The sequence below is a fragment of the Coregonus lavaretus genome (genome assembly GCF_964263955.1).
Source record: "Coregonus lavaretus genome assembly, contig: HAP1_SCAFFOLD_1257, whole genome shotgun sequence".
In the NCBI taxonomy this organism is placed as follows: Eukaryota; Metazoa; Chordata; class Actinopteri; order Salmoniformes; family Salmonidae; genus Coregonus; species Coregonus lavaretus.
Window position 1 is genome coordinate 75,638 of NW_028161821.1, and position 18,286 is coordinate 93,923.

Below are 18,286 nucleotides of genomic sequence, written 5' to 3' on the forward strand. Positions count from 1 at the left end.
TGGTAACCCGTTGTATAAAAGTGATAATGCCCTCGAAACCTAACAACACCCGTGGCAATATATCCTTGGGCCTAAAAACACCCATGCCAATATATCCTCGGGCCTAACAACACCCATTCCAATATATCCTCCGGCCTGACAACACCCGTGGCAATATATCCTTGGGCCTAACAACATCCATGCCAATATATCCTGGGGCCTAACAACATCCGTGCCATTATATCCTCCAAACACCGGCTTCTCTGGCATTATCAATTAAAAAGCACATTCACACACACACACACACACACACACACACACACACACACACACACACACACACACACACACACACACACACACACACACACACACACACACACACACACACACAGCCACTCACACACATACACACACACACACACACACACACACACACACACACACACACACACACACACACACACACAATTATATTTGGGTGTTTGAATAAATATAAGTGAATACTGCCACTTGGTGAAGGTTATCTTATTGAAAGCCACATTCACAGGTTCCTCATTGTATCATTAATCATTATAAAGTATACATTGTAACTTGTGTACATTAAAACAGAGCAACAGGCTAGTCAATACAGGCATTTGAAACCCCTGAGATTTCACACAATTAAATTACACATTTAAATTAAACACAGACTTGTTCATTAGAAAACTCTTGGGTATGTTGTGGTGGTGTGTCACTACAATTGCTTTACGGGAACCTGGTTCAATTATGTTTGTAGTATTGTAGTGTAGCTAGTCACTGAATGGCTCTGAATTCACTAACAGAGTCTGTGTCTGGGGGTTACTAACACTGGAGTATATAACAGAGTATGGGGTTACTAACACTGGAGTATATAACAGAGTATGGGGTTACTAACACTGGAGTATATAACAGAGTCTAGGGGTTACTAACACTGGAGTATATAACAGAGTCTGGGGGGTTACTAACACTGGAGTATATAACAGAGTCTGGGGGGTTACTAACACTGGAGTATATAACAGAGTCTGGGGGGTTACTAACACTGGAGTATATAACAGAGTCTGGGGGGTTACTAACACTGGAGTATATAACAGAGTCTGGGGGGTTACTAACACTGGAGTATATAACAGAGTCTGGGGGGTTACTAACACTGGATTATATAACAGAGTCTGGGGGGTTACTAACACTGGAGTATATAACAGAGTCTGGGGGGTTACTAACACTGGAGTATATAACAGAGTCTGGGGGGTTACTAACACTGGAGTATATAACAGAGTCTGGGGGGTTACTAACACTGGAGTATATAACAGAGTCTGGGGGGTTACTAACACTGGAGTATATAACAGAGTCTGGGGGGTTACTAACACTGGAGTATATAACAGAGTCTGGGGGGTTACTAACATCAGTGTCTTTACTGAAGGAGACAGTAGCATAGTGTAGACAGGATGGATCTCTTGGGAAGTTGACAGTAGTGTAGTGGAGACAGGATGGATCTCTGGGAAAGTTGACAGTAGCATAGCTCACAGTCTCTGGAGCCTCTGTAGATGGACCAACATTGGAGTAGATGTCATCTGGACAAGGATTGGTTGTTGTGGTGATGTCACAGGATGTATCTAGGTTCTGATTGGCTGGGGTGGGGTAGATGGGGTGGAAGGCAGTCCTTTTGGAGTTAACAGATTCTGAGGATTGTAAAGAGGACATGTAATATATATGTAATCACTGTGTGTGTCTGTGTTTGTGTGTGTGTGTGTGTTTGGTTTTACTATCATTGTGGCTAGCTTTGCACTTAACTGGCTAACAGTAGCTACTAAGGGTAAGTTATAACCTACATTTATTTTTGTTTTGTTTTTACCAGAGTCGTTCAAGGGAATTCGGGACATGGGTGACTAGTTAATGTTAGCTTGGCTCTCTCTGTGTGTTTCGTGCCGTGGGAGGAGGGGTTGGTTCATTGGCAGATAGCAATGGCTAGCTAGTATGCTAACTATTCTAGCTAACTAACTGGCTGAATAAGTTGACGACGTACTCACTCAAACTGTCAAAACTAACCCAAAACTTTACACAACGTTAGACACGGATACGAATGATCTGTTTGGCGTGTTAACACACTGGTGGTTTGTTGTAACTGAGTATTGGTATTAAACCGTGTTATTGGAGGCTGGCATGCTAGTTGGCTATGGCGTCATAGGATTCGGTGCCCTGGGCGGTTTTCACAGAAGAATACTGTACCAAGTTAGCTAGCTGAATAAACTAAGTTAGAGTCTATACCTAGAAAACATTGAACCACTGTAGTTTACAACAATTATAATTTCTACAGTGGAAGTTGGGAGAGTTATATTTGAGTGTTTCAGTGAAACATAAGTGAGGGAGGCCCCGCTCTCTCGCTTTCCCAGATGTTTAGTTCATTTCATTCCGATCTCCTTTGCATTATTGTAGCCTTTTTCTGTAGCCTGTCAACTATGTGTCTGTCTATCCCTGTTCTCTCCTCTCTGCACAGGCCATACAAACACTTCACACCGCGTGTCTGCTGCCACTCTAATCTGGTGGTCCCTGCGTGCACGACCCACGTGGAGTTCCAGGTCTCCGGCAGCCTCTGGAACTGCCGTTCTGCGGCCAACAAGGCAGAGTTCATCTCAGCCTATGCTACCCTCCAGTCCCTCGACTTCTTGGCGCTGACGGAAACATGGATTACCACAGAAAGCACTGCTACTGCTACTGCTCTTTCCTCGTCCGACCAAATGTTCTCGCATACCCCGAGAGCATCTGGTCAGCGCGGCGGTGGCACAGGAATCCTCATCTCTCCCAAGTGGACATTCTCTATTTTTCCCCTGACCCATCTGTCTATCTCCTCATTTGAATTCCATGCTGTCACAGTCACTAGCCCATTCAAGCTTAACATCCTTGACATTTATCGCCGTCCAGGTTCCCTTGGAGAGTTAATCAATGAGCTTGACGCCTTGATGAGTTCCTTTCCTGAGGATGGCTCACCCCTCACAGTTCTGGGTGACTTTAACCTCTCTACGTCTGCCTTTGACTCATTTCTCTCTGCCTCCTTCTTTCCACTTCTTTCCTCTTTTGACATCACCCTCTCACCGTCCCCCCCTTCTCACAAGGCAGGCAATACACTTGACCTCATCTTTACTAGATGCTGTTCTTCTACTAATCTCACTGCAACTCCCCTCCAAGGCTCCAACCACTACTTTGTATCCTTTTTCTCTCGCTCTCCTCCAACACTACTCACTCTGCCCCTCTCAGATGGTAATGTGCCGTCGCAACCTTCGCACTCTCTCTCCCGCTACTCTCTCCTCTTCCATCCTATCATCTCTTCCCTCTGCTAAATCCTTCTCCCTCCGATCTCCTGATTCTGCCTCCTCAACCCTCCTCTCCTCCCTTTCTGCATCTTTGACTCTCTATGTCCCCTATCCTCCCGGCCGGCTCAGTCCTCCCCTCCTGCTCCGTGGCTTGACGACTCATTGCGAGCTCACAGAAGAGGGCTCTGGGCAGCCGAGCGGAAATGGAGGAAAACTAGACTCCTTGCGGACCTGTCATCTTTTCACTCCCTCCTCTCTACATTCTCTTCCTCTGTTTCCGCTGCTAAAGCCACTTTCTACCACTCTAAATTTCAAGCCTCTGCCTCTAACCCTAGGAAGCTCTTTGCCACCTTCTCCTCCCTGCTGAATCCTCCTCCTCCTCCCCCTCCCTCCTCCCTCTATGTGGATGACTTCGTCAACCGTTTTGAAAAGAGGGTTGACGACATCCGATCCTCATTTATTAAGTCAAATGACACCGCTGGTCCTGCTCACACTGCCCTACCCTATGCTTTGAATTCTTTCTCCCCTCTCTCTCCAGATGAAATCTTGCGACTTGTGATGGCCGGCCACCCAACAACATGCCCGCTTGACCCTATCCCCTCTTCTCTTCTCCAGACCATTTCCGGAGACCTTCTCCCTTACCTCACCTCGCTCATCAACTCATCCTTGACCGCTGGCCATGTCCCTTCCGTCTTCAAAAAACCTATACTCGATCCCTCCGATGTCAACAACTACAGACCAGTATACCTTCTTTATTTTCTCTCCAAAACTCTTGAGCGTGCCGTCTCTAGCCAACTCTCCTGCTATCTCTCTCAGAATGACCTTCTTGATCCAAACCAGTCAGGTTTCAAGACTGGTCATTCAACTGAGACTGCTCTTCTCTGTGTCACGGAGGCTCTCCGCACTGCTAAAGCTAACTCTCTCTCCTCTGCTCTTATCCTTCTAGACCTATCTGCTGCCTTTGATACTGTGAACCATCAGATACTCTTCTCCACCCTCTCTGAGTTGGGCATCTCCGGCGCGGCTCACTCTTGGATTGCGTCCTACCTGACAGGTCGCTCCTACCAGGTGGCGTGGCGAGAATCTCTCTCCGCACCACGTGCTCTCACCACTGGTGTCCCCCAGGGCTCAGTTCTAGGCCCTCTCCTATTCTCTCTATACGCCAAGTCACTTGGCTCTGTCATATCCTCACATGGTCTCTCCTATCATTGCTACGCAGATGACACACAATTAATTTTAACTTCTGATAACCAGGTGGCGAATCGCATCTCTGCATGTCTGGCAGACATATCAGTGTGGATGTCGGATCACCACCTCAAGCTGAACCTCGACAAGACGGAGCTGCTCTTCCTCCCGGGGAAAGACTGCCCGCTCCATGATCTCACCATCACGGTTGACAACTCCATTGTGTCCTCCTCCCAGAGTGCAAAGAACCTTGGCGTGACCCTGGACAACACCCTGTCATTCTCCGCTAACATCAAAGCGGTGACCCGATCCTGCAGGTTCATGCTCTACAACATTCGCAGAGTATGACCCTACCTTACACAGAAAGCATCACAGGTCCTAATCCAGGCACTTGTCATCTCCCGTCTGGATTACTGCAACTCGCTTTTGGCTGGGCTCCCTGCCTGTGCCATTAAACCCCTACAACTTATCCAGAACGCTCAGCCCGTCTGGTGTTCAACCTTCCCAAGTTCTCTCATGTCACCCCGCTCCTCCGCACACTCCACTGGCTTCCAGTTGAGGCTTGCATCTACTACAAGACCATGGTGCTTGCCTACGGAGCTGTGAGGGGAACGGCACCTCCTTACCTTCAGGCTCTGATCAGTCCCTACACCCAAACGTGGGCACTACATTCATCCACCTCTGGCCTGCTAGCTCCCCTACCTCTACGGAAGCACAGGTCCCGCTCAGCCCAGTCAAAGCTATTCGCTGCTCTGGCACCCCAATGGTGGAACAAGCTCCCCCACGACGCCAGGACAGCAGAGTCACTGACCACCTTCCGGAGATACTTGAAACCCTACCTCTTTAAGGAATACCTGGAATAGTATAAAAGCAATCCTTCTTCCCCCACCCCCCATAAAAAATTAAATAAAATAAAAAGTGGTTGTCCCACTGGCTATCATAAGTTGAATGCAACAATTTGTAAGTCGCTCTGGATAAGAGCGTCTGCTAAATGATGTAAATGTAAAATGACCAGAAGTCCTCACAAGGATAGTAAAACTTGGAAAATTCAGACAAGTGGGGACATGTCACTGAAAAAGGCAATTTTAGGATTAGGGGTTAAGTTTAGGGTTTGAATTAGGGTTAAAATGTGGGTTAGGTTTAGGGTTAGGGGTTTGGGGTAAGGTTAGTGTTAGGTTCAGGGTTAGGGTTAGAATTAGGGTTAGTGTTACAATTAGGGTTAGGGGTTAGTGTTAGGTTTAGGTTTAGGGTTAGGGGTTTGGGGTATATTTAAGGTTAGAGTTAAGTTTAGGTTTAGGGTTAAAATAGGATTTTGAATGGGAATCAGTTGTTTGGTCCCCACAAGGATAGTTAAACAACATGTGTGTGTCTCACCAGTAGTTATCTTTGTTCTGGTCCTTTGTCTGATGAATATGATGAGAATGAGGGCAAACACACACACCACCATCCCCAGACCTGTCCCCATATACACCAGTACACCTGGAGAACACACAGTAACACATTAGTAACACACACACCACCATCCCCAGACCTGACCCCATATACACCAGTACACCTGGAGAACACACAGTAACACACATACACAAAAACACACACAGGTTTCTTACCAGTGGATGAATCGGTTTTCATTGCTTCTGTTGGGGTTGCTATTGTTAATGGTTCTTCGCTCACTGCTTTCTCTGAATCAAGACAGAGATGAGAGAGAGAGAGAGAGAGAGAGAGAGAGAGAGAGAGAGAGAGAGAGAGAGAGAGAGAGAGAGAGAGAGAGAAAATCAGGTGTGTAGTGCTAGGGTAAAAATGTGCACCCCTCGGGGTCCCCAGGACCAATAATTAGTACCACTGGTTTAGAGGTTACCTGTTGTTATGACTACCGATGTCCTGCTGACTATGAAAGGTGGGCGGAGACTGGACCTAGGGATGTCAGGCTGAATAGGCGGAGCTGAAAAGAAAAGTATAAATGATGTTCTGTGTAAGACTGTGTTGTTAGAACAGGGAAGCTGAACAGGAAGTTATGTTAGTAGTAACAGCTGAACAGGAAGTGATGTGTGTAACAGCCACAGTGTGACACTGAGTAATAGATAACATTCTGCTCCTTAATAAGAATGATGTGCTGCTAAATACTAATACTGAATATTACTGTTTCTCTTCAGTACTAATACTATTACTAATGTGTGTTAAACTAAAGACAATATAGCTCTAGTACTGAGAGAGAGAGAGAGAGATAATGCATGCAGAGAAGAATTAGGCAGATATAATGTTTACTCTACAGGTGTTTAGAGGTGTTTAGATCAGTGCCTGATCACTGATTACTTTCTGAATGGACTGTATACCCTGGTATCTGGATGCTGGGCAGCATATAATGCAGATGTACTGTCTCAATCTATGTCTAGAGCAGTGTATCTTAATCCTGGTCCTGGGGACCCAAAGGGGTGATCATTTAGTTTTAGCCTCAGCACTACACACCGGATCCCACTAATAAAGGTTTTGTGTGTAGTGCCAGGGTCCAATAATGAGTACCACTGGTTTAGAGGTTACCTGTTGTTATGACTACCGTTGTCCTGCTGACTATGACAGGGGGGCGGGGACTGGTCCTGGTGATGTCAGGCTGAATAGGCGGAGCTGAAAATAAAAATATAAATGATGTTCTGTTCTGTGTAAGACTGATGTAAGACTGTATTGTTAGAACAGGGAAGCTGAACAGGAAGTGATGTGTGTAATAGCCACAGTGTGACACTGAGTTATAGACAACATTCTGCTCCTTAATAAGAATGATGTGCAGCTAAATACTAATACTGAATATTACTGTTTCTCTTCAGTACTAATACTATTACTAATGTGTGTTATACTAAAGACAATAGAGTTCTAGTACTGAAGAGAAACAAGATGGTGAAATTCAATTCCTCTGTAAATACAACAACATGAAACACGTACCATCCAGGACTGTGAGAAGCACTTCATGAGACGTGTCTATGAAGAATCTATCCACTCCACACCAGTAGGTCCCAGAGTCTGACATCTTCAGGCTCTTGATGGTAACAGTGAAGTCTCCATCTCCTATGTCATCTATACTGTATCTCCCTCTCTCAATATAGTTCTTGCTGTCCTCAGTTTGAACCAGAATATCTGAACCAGTGCAGGTGTCCTCGCAGAAGTATTTTATGTTACTCTTTGCGAATTTATGTGAGCATTTGATTTCCACCTGTCCTCCTAAAAGTCCAGTCACTGCCAAACCCTCTGACTCAGCTGGACACAGAGCTGTCACATGAAAACATGAGAAATAGTCCAGTTCATATTAAAACCTGTCACCCCAACACTTCATAATATGTTATGAATACATAAAACACACACTAGAGTACCTACAGTATGTAATTAAACTGTAATACAACTGAGTGAACTCACCTAACAGAAGGGTAACCGTGGTGATGAATTCTTTCTCCATGCTGTTCTACCCCAACTCTCTCTCTCTCTTTCTCCCACTTTCTCCCCCTTCTTCTCTCTCGCTCTCTCTCTCTCTCTCTCTCTCTCTCTCTCTCTCTCTCTCTCTCTCTCTCTCTCTCTCTCTCTCTCTCTCTCCAGTTCCAGTATTCTATATTTCTTCTTGTTTTCCGGGTGACTGTTCAGCTTCCTCTTTCTCTCTCTCTGTCCAACCTCTTTCAGCATGTCTACAATGATGAGTACTACTTCCCCATATCTCTCTCTCTCTCTCTCTCTCTCTCTCTCTCTCTCTCTCTCTCTCACACACACACACATTCTCACTTACTCTCTCTCTCTGCCTCTCTCACCCTCCTTCCCCACCCTACCATACCTCCTTGCCCACCCTACCATACCTCCTTGCCCACCCTACCATACCTCCTTGCCCACCCTACCATACCTCCTTGCCCACCCTACCATACCTCCTTGCCCGTCCAAATTAAATATTGAAATATTGATCATTTATTTGACAGAAACGCGCGCCGATAGAAGGACGCATCAATCTCAGTTAAAGCATCCGAGCGAGCGAAACAGCGCCCCTCTGTCTCTGTATGTGTAGACCATGTATCTAATGCTGTCTGGTCATAAAGAGTATGGCATGTTCATACTATTTCTGTCCAGACAGCATCAGATACATGGACTACATATAGTAAGAAAGAGGGTCGCTGTTTCGCTGTCTAGGATGCTTTCTCTGGTCAGAGAGTTTCAGTAGAGAGGAAGAGGCGAAGCGAGAGGGCTCACTCGCTCCAGAATCTGTCCAAAATTAGCCCAATGCGTTTCTATGGACAGAATAAGCAGAACTAATCTTGTCGCCTGCTTTCCCGCCATTGGGACAACAACTCGCATTGTTAGGGTGGAGACATGAGTATCTCCTCATTATATACAGATCTCTGGTTTCAGCCACTTGTGAATTAGGAAGGAAAGTTGGAGGATGCACAGTGTAGTGTTCGGATGCTGCCTCCCCTAAAGTAAATTGATATTTTGCCAAAATTATATAATTACTCCCGTCTAAGTAAAATCATTCAAAATACTTTACCAGAGAGCTTGACTTAGCCACAGAGGACCATTAGCTACTATTTGGGAAGCCAGCAATTTGGGCATCTCCAATAGGCTATCTCTGAGTTCCATGTGCTAATTTCTTTAGCCGCCAATGGATCACGGTGTATCAATGCGTCCATATGGCAAAGGCTGGTGTTCTTTCATTAGTTTCATTCCACCAAAATATGCATATAAAAACAATCATAACTTGCTTGCAGATAGGTAGAAATTGTAGGATAAATTGTAAGCTTCCCCAAACTTGAAAGTCATGAGCTGCCTATGGTTTTTATTACAGCACCATTAACAACATGTGGACGTCCCGGGAAAAACACGCGCCAGCCTATAGAAATGGCTGTCCAACTGATTCGTTCTGGAGCCGGACCTGCACGTCACTTCATCAATCTAACACACTAACAGCGCCCCCTATTAGCTCATTGAAGTTACTGCGTTACAGACATGATTTGTGGAGATTAGAATAGAATAGCAGAGGAGATTTTCAAGAAGTTTTATTAGTTTGGTTTATATGACTTTAACTTTGATTCATATTTTGACTCTGCTATAAACAGTGACCTAATTGGTGGACAACTATTGATTCTGCTATAAACAGTGATCTATACTGATCAAAAATATAAATGCAACATGCAACAATTTCAAAGAGTTACAGTTCATATATGGAAATCAGTGAATTGAAATAAATTCATTAGGCCCTAATCTATGGATTTAACATGCTTATCTATGGACAAGGCTCAACAATATCCTAGACCTCTATTAGACAGGGTTAGGATTAAAACACAGGCTCAACAATATCCTAGACCTCTATTAGACAGGGTTAGGATTAAAACACAGGCTTAACAATATCCTAGACCTCTATTAGACAGGGTTAGGATTAAAACACAGGCTCAACAATATCCTAGACCTCTATTAGACAGGGTTAGGATTAAAACACAGGCTCAACAATATCCTAGACCTCTATTAGACAGGGTTATGATTAACTATGTCATACTCTATAAATGGTTTATAAACATTCATAGTGTGTTGTGTAACATTTGACAATTCACCCTACAGTGGGAGTTGTTATGTCAACATTACACCATTCGTAGAGCATGACATACGGTTATAGATGATTTGTGAAGCATTTATGTAGTGCTTATGAAGCCTTTATGTAGTGATTCGGAAGCATTTATATGTGCTATATAAATCCTTTATTAGTGGTACTTTGTTTAAAGAGGGACAGGATTAACCAATGAAACACAGAGATAAAGTGCCTACCTGGTGTAACGATTAGTTACCGGAGTGTAACTCCAGTTCCATGAGTGGAGCGGAGCCCCATAGGGGAGCTCTGCTCCTATTGGTTTACCCACTGCCCTAAGGCAGCATCAGCCTGAGACAAAATTATGCACACACCTGCAGCCAATAGGAGTACAGGTGTCCCTATAAGAGGGGATGCCTCCCCTCAATCAGCCTCCCGAGATATTTATCTTCAGTGAGACTAGAGAGGGTCGGCAGGGCCTTAAGTCCTATGGGGCTCCGCTCCACTCATAGAACTGGAGTTACACTCCGGTAACTAATCGTTCTATATCGTGGAGCTCCGCCCCATAGGGGAGCTCTGCTCCTATTGGTTTAAGGCGGAGCGTAGCGCTCCAAAATGTACTCCCTGCCGAGCCCAACACTTCCCATCAAAATGAAAAGGTCAGGCCTAGCAATGGCTTCAACCAATTCCCGCAGTACTGCAACCACTGTACCCATACAGGCGTCACAATATACCGCGTCATCGGTTAAAGACCCGCCCCACCTAGTCCAATGGCAACACCAATGACTAGTGGGCAGATCACCAGAATAGAAGCCATACTAATCTGAACTAGCAGATAGATGGTGCCTCAATATCCTGTGAAAATACTACCGACCACTAATGGAATGACACAAAGTGTCACTCTACATTGTGTACACAGTAGGCCGCCTCACTCAATCAATGGAACCCCAGAGATTAGTGGGCAGATACCATGATGGAAACCTGTCTCCACAGTCCTGCTTTCCTCTCCTTCTAGCTCAAGGTCTCCCCTCAGCTACACTGAGTACAGACCGAGCCAAAGAGTTAGAAGACATATCCAAGAGATAGAAACGGATAAATGGAGACGGCGTTGACCATGACGCCGCTCTACAGATATCCTCTACCCCTGTTCCTCTGAAAAGGGCAGTAGAAGCTGCCACTCCACGAGTGGAGTGAGCTCTGATACCCTGAGGCAATTGTCGCCCCGCTGCCTCATAAGCTGTCTCAATGCCTTCACAAAGCCAATGAGACAAGCGCTGTTTTGAAAGTGGTCTACCTAGTGCAGCCGCACCGTGACACACAAACAGCTGAGGCGATGACCTAATCGCTGCTGTGCGCTCAATGTAACATGCCAAAGCGCGCACTGGGCACAAGCAATGAAGCCTTTCCTCACTCCTCTCCCTATGAGGAGGGGGAGAAAAAGCCCACAACTCCACGGTCTGTGACCTATATGAGCTCTTAATAACCTTCGGCACAAAAGCCGGGTTAGGACGTAACACCGCTCTGCTCAGATCGCCATTAATGGCAAGGCAGTCGGGTCTCGTCGAAAGAGCACACAAATCACTGACACGCTTAGCAGTAGTCAAAGCGAGCAACAGTGCCGTCTTCATAGACAGCATCTTGAGGGGTATTTGATTCAATGGCTCAAACGGCGACTTACATAGCGCCTCGAGTACCAAAGCCAAATCCCACTGGGGCAGCGTGGCTCTAGGCGTTGGCCTAAGCCGCTACGTTCCCAATAAGAAACGTTTCACTAGAGGGTGGCTGAAAACATTAGTTCTGCCAAACCCCTCGTGACCAGCTGAAATCGCCGCTGCAAACACCTTAATGGTGGCGGGCGATCTCTGCTTATCAAACATAAACTGTAGGAAAGAGAGCACACTCTCAACCTGACAGTTCATGGGGTCCACACCTTCTGTGATACACCATCGTGAAAAAACGTTCCATCTGCTGGCATACATCCTAGAAGTGGAACTGGCCCGTGCACCCTGTATGGTTCTGATCACTGCATCAGACAACCCACGGCGCCTCAACCTGTCCCATTCAGGAACCAAGCCTTCATTGGTTGGCCGATTATGGGCAACTGCCCCATCGAGCCTCCCGCCTGAGTCAACGCGTCCCGTCGATGTGGAATTGGCCAAGGTGGCGCAATCAACATCTGACTCATCTCCGCAAACCATGGAGCCCCTGGTCGATCAGGGGCTATCAATATCATTGACAGCCCTCCTGATCTCACCCTGGCTAGCAGTGGGAGAATGCAAGACAGCGGAGGGAATGCATACAGAAGAACTCTCTGCCACGGGTGGTGCGCGAATGCGTCTCTGCCCAGTGGTGGTTCGTCCTGTTCCCTCAGAGAGAACCATAGGGGACATTGCGCGTTCACACGTGACGCGAATAGATCCACCTCGGCTCTCCCGAACTGTTCCCAAATGTGGAGAACAATGTCCGGATGCAGACACCACTCGTCGTCTCGAGGACCCCCTCTTGACATGAGGTCTGCTCCTACGTTCAAGTAGCCCGGAATGTGTGCTGCTCTCAATGAGCGAAGATGCTTGTGAGCCCAGAGCCACAATTCCTCTGCTGCCCGGTGGAGAACAGGAGACCTGACTCCTCCCTGGCGATTTATGTGAGCTACTGTGGTCCGGTTGTCTGACCAGACCAGCACCTCGCGACCCCGAAGGGTAGACGCGAAGTGGGTCAGAACCAGTCGAACCGTTTCCAACTCCAAGAGGTTGATGTGGCGGCTCGAACGAGGCCACACACCTCCTATCGCTTGTGTCTGGCATGTCCCTCCCCATCCAGTCAGAGAGGCATCTGTAAACACTGGAATGTAGGATGACACCTTGCCTATCGGGACTCCGTGCGTGAGAACTGCCCTTAGCGAGAGAGGAACCACCACCAACCGATGACGTTGACGCACTGGGTCTAGTCTTATTTGGGCGAACCATCGCTGCATCCTGCGCATGTGCAGGAGCCCCAGCGGGACCACTGAATGTGCTGACGACATGAGACCCAAAAGTGACATGATTGACAGCGCCGTCACAGTGTGATTCGGACGACACTTCCTCAGGGCTAGCAATAGTGCTTCCCTTCGAGGGTCCGAAATTCGAGCCCTCATCATTACAGTGTCTAGCTGTACTCCCAGATAGACAATCTGATGACTGGGCCAGGGCGCACTCTTTTTCCAATTCACAGCGAACCCCAGACGTGTGAGATGAATCACTGTCTGTGTCGTGTGAGTGAACGCCAGCTCTGCTGACGGGGCGAGAACCAGCAGGTCGTCTAGGTAGGCTAATAGCCTTATCCCCTGACGCCGCAACGGTTCCAATGCCGCCTCCACACATTTGGGAAACGTTCGAGGTGCCAGGGCGTACCCGAATGGCATCCTCGTGAACTCGCACGCCACCCCTTGAAAGGCGAATCGCAGAAACTTCCTGTGACGCGATTGTATCGGCACATGAAAGTACGCGTCCTTTAGGTCTATGCTTGTACAAAAGTCTCCCTTCTGGACACATTCCAGTAGACGTTTTGTCTTCAGCATTCGGAAGGGCCGTTTGGTTACGCTCTCATTGAGAGTGCGTAAATCCAATATCGGCCTCACTCCCCCCGTCTTTTTGGGCACTAGGAAATAAGGCGAATATAGCCCCTTGTTCCTTTGCTCCTGGGGAACTACTGTGACCGCCTCCTTCGCCAAAAGTTCCGTATACTCTGACATCAGAGAGGCCACTTTTTCTGGCGTTTTCATCACCGTCTCCACCACTCCCCTGAATGGGGGTGGGGTCCGATGGAATTGGAGGGCATAACCCTTCTGCAACGTCTGTTCTAGCCAGCATGAGAGGGTACAGCTTCGTTGCCACTGCCAGCAATGCAGAGAAAGCGGGCGAGCACGAAGCTGTGGTGCATTCAGTAGGAAGGACCTGTATTCCTCTATGGCCCTTGCTGCCGCTATTCCCCAACACTGGGTTGGTGGAACAGCCCAAGGCGGGCCCCCCTCGAAAGGGAGAGGAAATATCAGCACGTTCTGAGAGAATCGGGGGCCCTAATACGTTGGTTACGTCTGTAACTCTAGTATTCCGGCCCTCCGTGAACATAGCACGGGTTTGAACTGCGCTGACTAAGGTGTCAACCTGAGACAGAGCGCCTTCCCCGGATAGCAATTGCGTCATCATGCCATTGTCTGGCCGAGACTGCTGCCTGCCATGAGAACCATCCACTACAGTACTCCTAAGAGTCTTCAAAGTGCGGTCTCTAACTGGTACCACAAGGTGGCGCCATGATACCTCTTTTTCACTAGTCACATGAGTCTGCTCAACTGCGCACTCTAGGTGGGCTGAGCTGTACTCAGAGTAGTGGGTATCATTGCGTTCTGTGTTAAACGGGGGCGCTGATACGTTTGTTACGCCTGTAACTCTAGTATTCCGGCCCTCCTTGAACGCAGTATGAGTCTGTACTACGCTGACTAAGGCATTAGCCTGAGACAGAGCGACATCCCCATATGTAGATCGCGTCATCATGTCATACTCTGACCGAGACTGCAATCTGTCGTGTGAGACTCTCTCTACAGAGCTCCTAGGAGTCTGTGACATGAGGTCTCTCCTCGGTAACATAGGGCTGTGCCCTGATACCTTCCTCACATTCGCCTCCTGTGTATGCTCCATTACACACCTCTGGTGAGTCGGGCTACATACAGAGTGGTGAGAATCAATACGTTCTGTGAGAACAGGGTGCGCCGATACGTTGGTTACACCCGTAACTCTAGTATTCCGGCCCTCCTTGAACGCAGCACGGTTCTGAGCCGCCCTGACTAAGGCATTAGCCTGAGACAGAGCGGCCTCTCCATGCATAGGTCGCGTCATCCTGTCATCTTCTGACTGAGACTGCAACCTGTTGTGAGAGACTCTCTTTACAGCACCCCTAAGAGTCTGTGACATGAGGTCTCTATTAGGTAATGCAAGGCGGCACCTTGTAACCCTCTTTTCACGCGGCTCTAGTGTTTTCTCAGCTTCGCACCTCTGGTGGGCTGAACTACACTTGGAGTGGTGAATTTTAACGCGTTCTGTGGTGAGTGGGGGCGCCAATACGTTGGTTACTTCCGTAACTCTAGTATTCCGGCCCTCCGTGAACGCAGCACGGGTCTGAACTGCGCTGACTGAGGCATTAGCCTGAGACAAAGCGTCATTCCCAACTAGCGGCTGCGTCTTCATGTCATATTCTGACTGAGACTGTAGCCTGCTATGTGAGACCTTCACTACAGTGCTCCTAGGAGTCTGTAGTGTGAGATCTTTATGAGGTGAGCTAAGGCTGCGTCTTGCTACCTTTTTCTCTCTCCTCTCTTGTGTGTGCTCAGCTACACACCCTAGGTGGGTTGAGCTACACTCAGAGTGATGGGAGAGAAACATAGGGCGTGAATTACTCTGAACGTTCTCCAACGTGTCATGGAAAAAGGGCTCTCTTGTGACAATGTCAGTGGGAGCCAACTCTTTATTAAACACATGAAAACAAACATTTCCCTCCAAGCCCCGAACAGAAGGGTGGGGGGGAACAGTGGGCTCGGTCGCGTCCCACGACGAGCCATCTCCCATTCTCTCCCCCTCGTCCCGTCATTGTCTTCGCCTCTTCTGCGTCCCCTTAGGGTGCTGCCAGGGCGACTTGACGACAACCTCTCTCGCTGGCGGAATCGTCGTGACCACGGGTGCTGCTGGGGGGGGGCGGGGCCCGCTCTCCTGCTGCTAGTGGCCGACGTCTGACGCCTGACACGCCGCCTCACCGTAGAAGATCTACCGGGGGCGTTCGAGGTGGACGGTTTTGCTGGCGTATGGCTGGATCTCCCTGCCAATGGCAGGTGTCTAGCCAGCTGCTTCCTGTCTTCGTCTAACTTCTTAAAACGCTCCGTCGCCTCTTTGACAGCGACTCCAAAGAGCCCGTCGTCAGAAAGGGGGGCCTTGAGCAGCGACGCTCGGTCAGTCTCCTTCATGGCAGTCAATGACAGCCAGAGGTGACGTTCAATAACCACCGAAGTGGTCATGGACCTTCCCGCGCAGATAGCAGACGCCTGTGTCAGATGGAGAATAGCGCCAGAAATCCTGGACGCCTCTTCCACCTCCTCACTCGTTAACTCAGACCTTCCCGTCGTTAAACGGGATAGGGAGGCCGCGAGGAGGGCAATGTTGTTTGCTGCTGACACAGCCTGGGCTCCCAACGTAAAGGACTTCTCTGCCAGCTGTGCTGTGAGCCTGTCCTTTTGGGTTGGTAGAGTGGCTTTCTTGGAGGCCGCCCAGGGACTCGAACCTGGCACTAGATACGCCGCCATGGCGCTCTCGAGCCTAGGGATTCCCCTGGCAGCCCTCTCTCGTCCTTCCACTCTTGTGAATGGGCAGTACATCTTGGCCAGCGAACGCGCCGCCAAGGGTGCCTCCCATGAGCCCTCGACATATTTGCTGAGAGAAGGCATAGCCGGAGCCAATGGCTCAGCTGCCTTCCTCGGCCGAGAATAGGGTCCGCCCTCCATCATATCCACCTCCGCAGGGGGGGGAATGGGGGGCAGCGCTATCTCCAGTCGTTTGGCCGCCCGCTCAATGAGCCCAGGGAAGTCTGAGCGCAGAGAGGCCGCTGCGAATGACAGGGCTACTGACGTGTCAGAGCCCGTGTCGTCATCACCCAAGGAGCCATAAGACCTCTCGCTTTCCAATGGAAAGGGGGTCTTAAAAGTTTGAGTGTGAGGGTCGGACTGTTCCATGGGAATATCCATCTCCTCTCCTCCCTCCTTGTCATCCTCTGATTCAGCACCGTCTGACGACGCCTCTGAAGCAGAGGCTAGTATAGACAGTACGTCCTCTAAGGGAATATCCTCCCTAAAGAACGCCCAACGCTGCTTCCTCTCCTTCATAGGAAGGAGGGCGCAGGAGGCGCAATTAGGGGGAACGCCGGTTCCGTCTTTGGCGTGCTGCGCACCCAAACACACGAAACACAAGTCGTGGGGGTCCGTAGTCGCCATAGAGGAACAACGGCATTGAGCTCTGAAAATAGCTTTTGGGGGTGGAAAATCTCCTGCTGCGCTCATTTAGGACGACGTCGATGAACTGGAAAATCGACGGCGTATCTTCGTCCTGAGTCTTCTTCTTCGTCTCTTCTTGGCTTCTTCAGTCTAGTCCAGTCGCTGAAGATAAAGGGGGGCTGATTGAGGGGAGGCATCCCCTCTTATAGGGACACCTGTACTCCTTTTGGCTGCAGGTGTGTGTATAATTTTGTCTCAGGCTGATACTGCCTTAGGGCAGTGGGTAAACCAATAGGAGCAGAGCTCCCCTATGGGGCGGAGCTCCACGATATAGAACCTGCAGTTGAATCTCACTGACATCATCCGGCAATAAGAAGATGTCCACTCCACACCAGTATTTCCCAGCATCCTTCAGGCTCAGCATGTCTATAATGACAGTGAAGACCGCAGCAGTGGTGTTGTCGTACATAGAGAATCTCCCCTCTCTCACCCAGACGTCATGCTTCCCGGTCCGGATCAGGTCCCGGCAGGATAGGTGGTCATCGATCCGACAGAAGTACTTGATATTGTCCTGGTTGGTGAAGGAGTATTCACAACAAAGCTCCTTCATCTGTCCCTCCAGTACTTGATATTACTTGACACTAACTGACCCACAGAAGGTTGACTGATCCAGGTCCAGTCTCTAGTGTAACAGTGTAGACCTGATCTAGGACCAGTCTCTAGTGTAACAGTATAGACCTGATCTAGGACCAGTCTCTAGTGAAACAGTGTAGACCTGATCTAGGTCCAGTCTCTAGTGAAACAGTGTAGACCTGATCTAGGACCAGTCTCTATTGTAACAGTGTAGACCTGATCTAGGTCCAGTCTCTAGTGAAACAGTGTAGACCTGATCTAGGAACAGACTCTAGTGTAACAGTATAGACCTGATCTAGGAACAGACTCTAGTGTAACAGTATAGACCTGATCTAGGTCCAGTCTCTAGTGAAACAGTGTAGACCTGATCTAGGACCAGTCTCTAGTGTAACAGTGTAAATCTGTAAACCTACCTGAGAGGAGATGTAGTATAGTGATACAGACAGTCATCATGATTATCTCCCAGTGAAGTCTCATCTCTCCCTGTACTGTCTCTAATCACTCAACCCTTTACTACTCCTGTTACAGTACCTGTGATGCTAGTGAGTCTGCTCTCTCTGTGGCTTTTCAGTGTGTGTGTATCTGTGTGTGCGTGCGACCTGTGTGTGTGGG

General features: G+C 48.4%; 1 protein-coding gene across 1 annotated transcript; it reads right to left on the reverse strand.

Annotated features, from left to right (window-relative positions):
- Positions 1 to 491: 491 nt before the first annotated feature.
- On the reverse strand, positions 492 to 8,070 carry LOC311120032 (uncharacterized protein). Its single transcript, XM_084194663.1, has 7 exons — positions 7,890 to 8,070; positions 7,422 to 7,745; positions 7,026 to 7,109; positions 6,346 to 6,429; positions 6,098 to 6,169; positions 5,865 to 5,969; positions 492 to 1,676 (listed from the first exon to the last, which is right to left on the reverse strand). Exons 1-7 carry the CDS (start codon positions 7,927 to 7,929, stop codon positions 1,153 to 1,155), a joined length of 1,233 nt encoding a protein of 410 aa, XP_084050789.1. The 5' UTR covers positions 7,930 to 8,070; the 3' UTR covers positions 492 to 1,152.
- Positions 8,071 to 18,286: the final 10,216 nt, after the last annotated feature.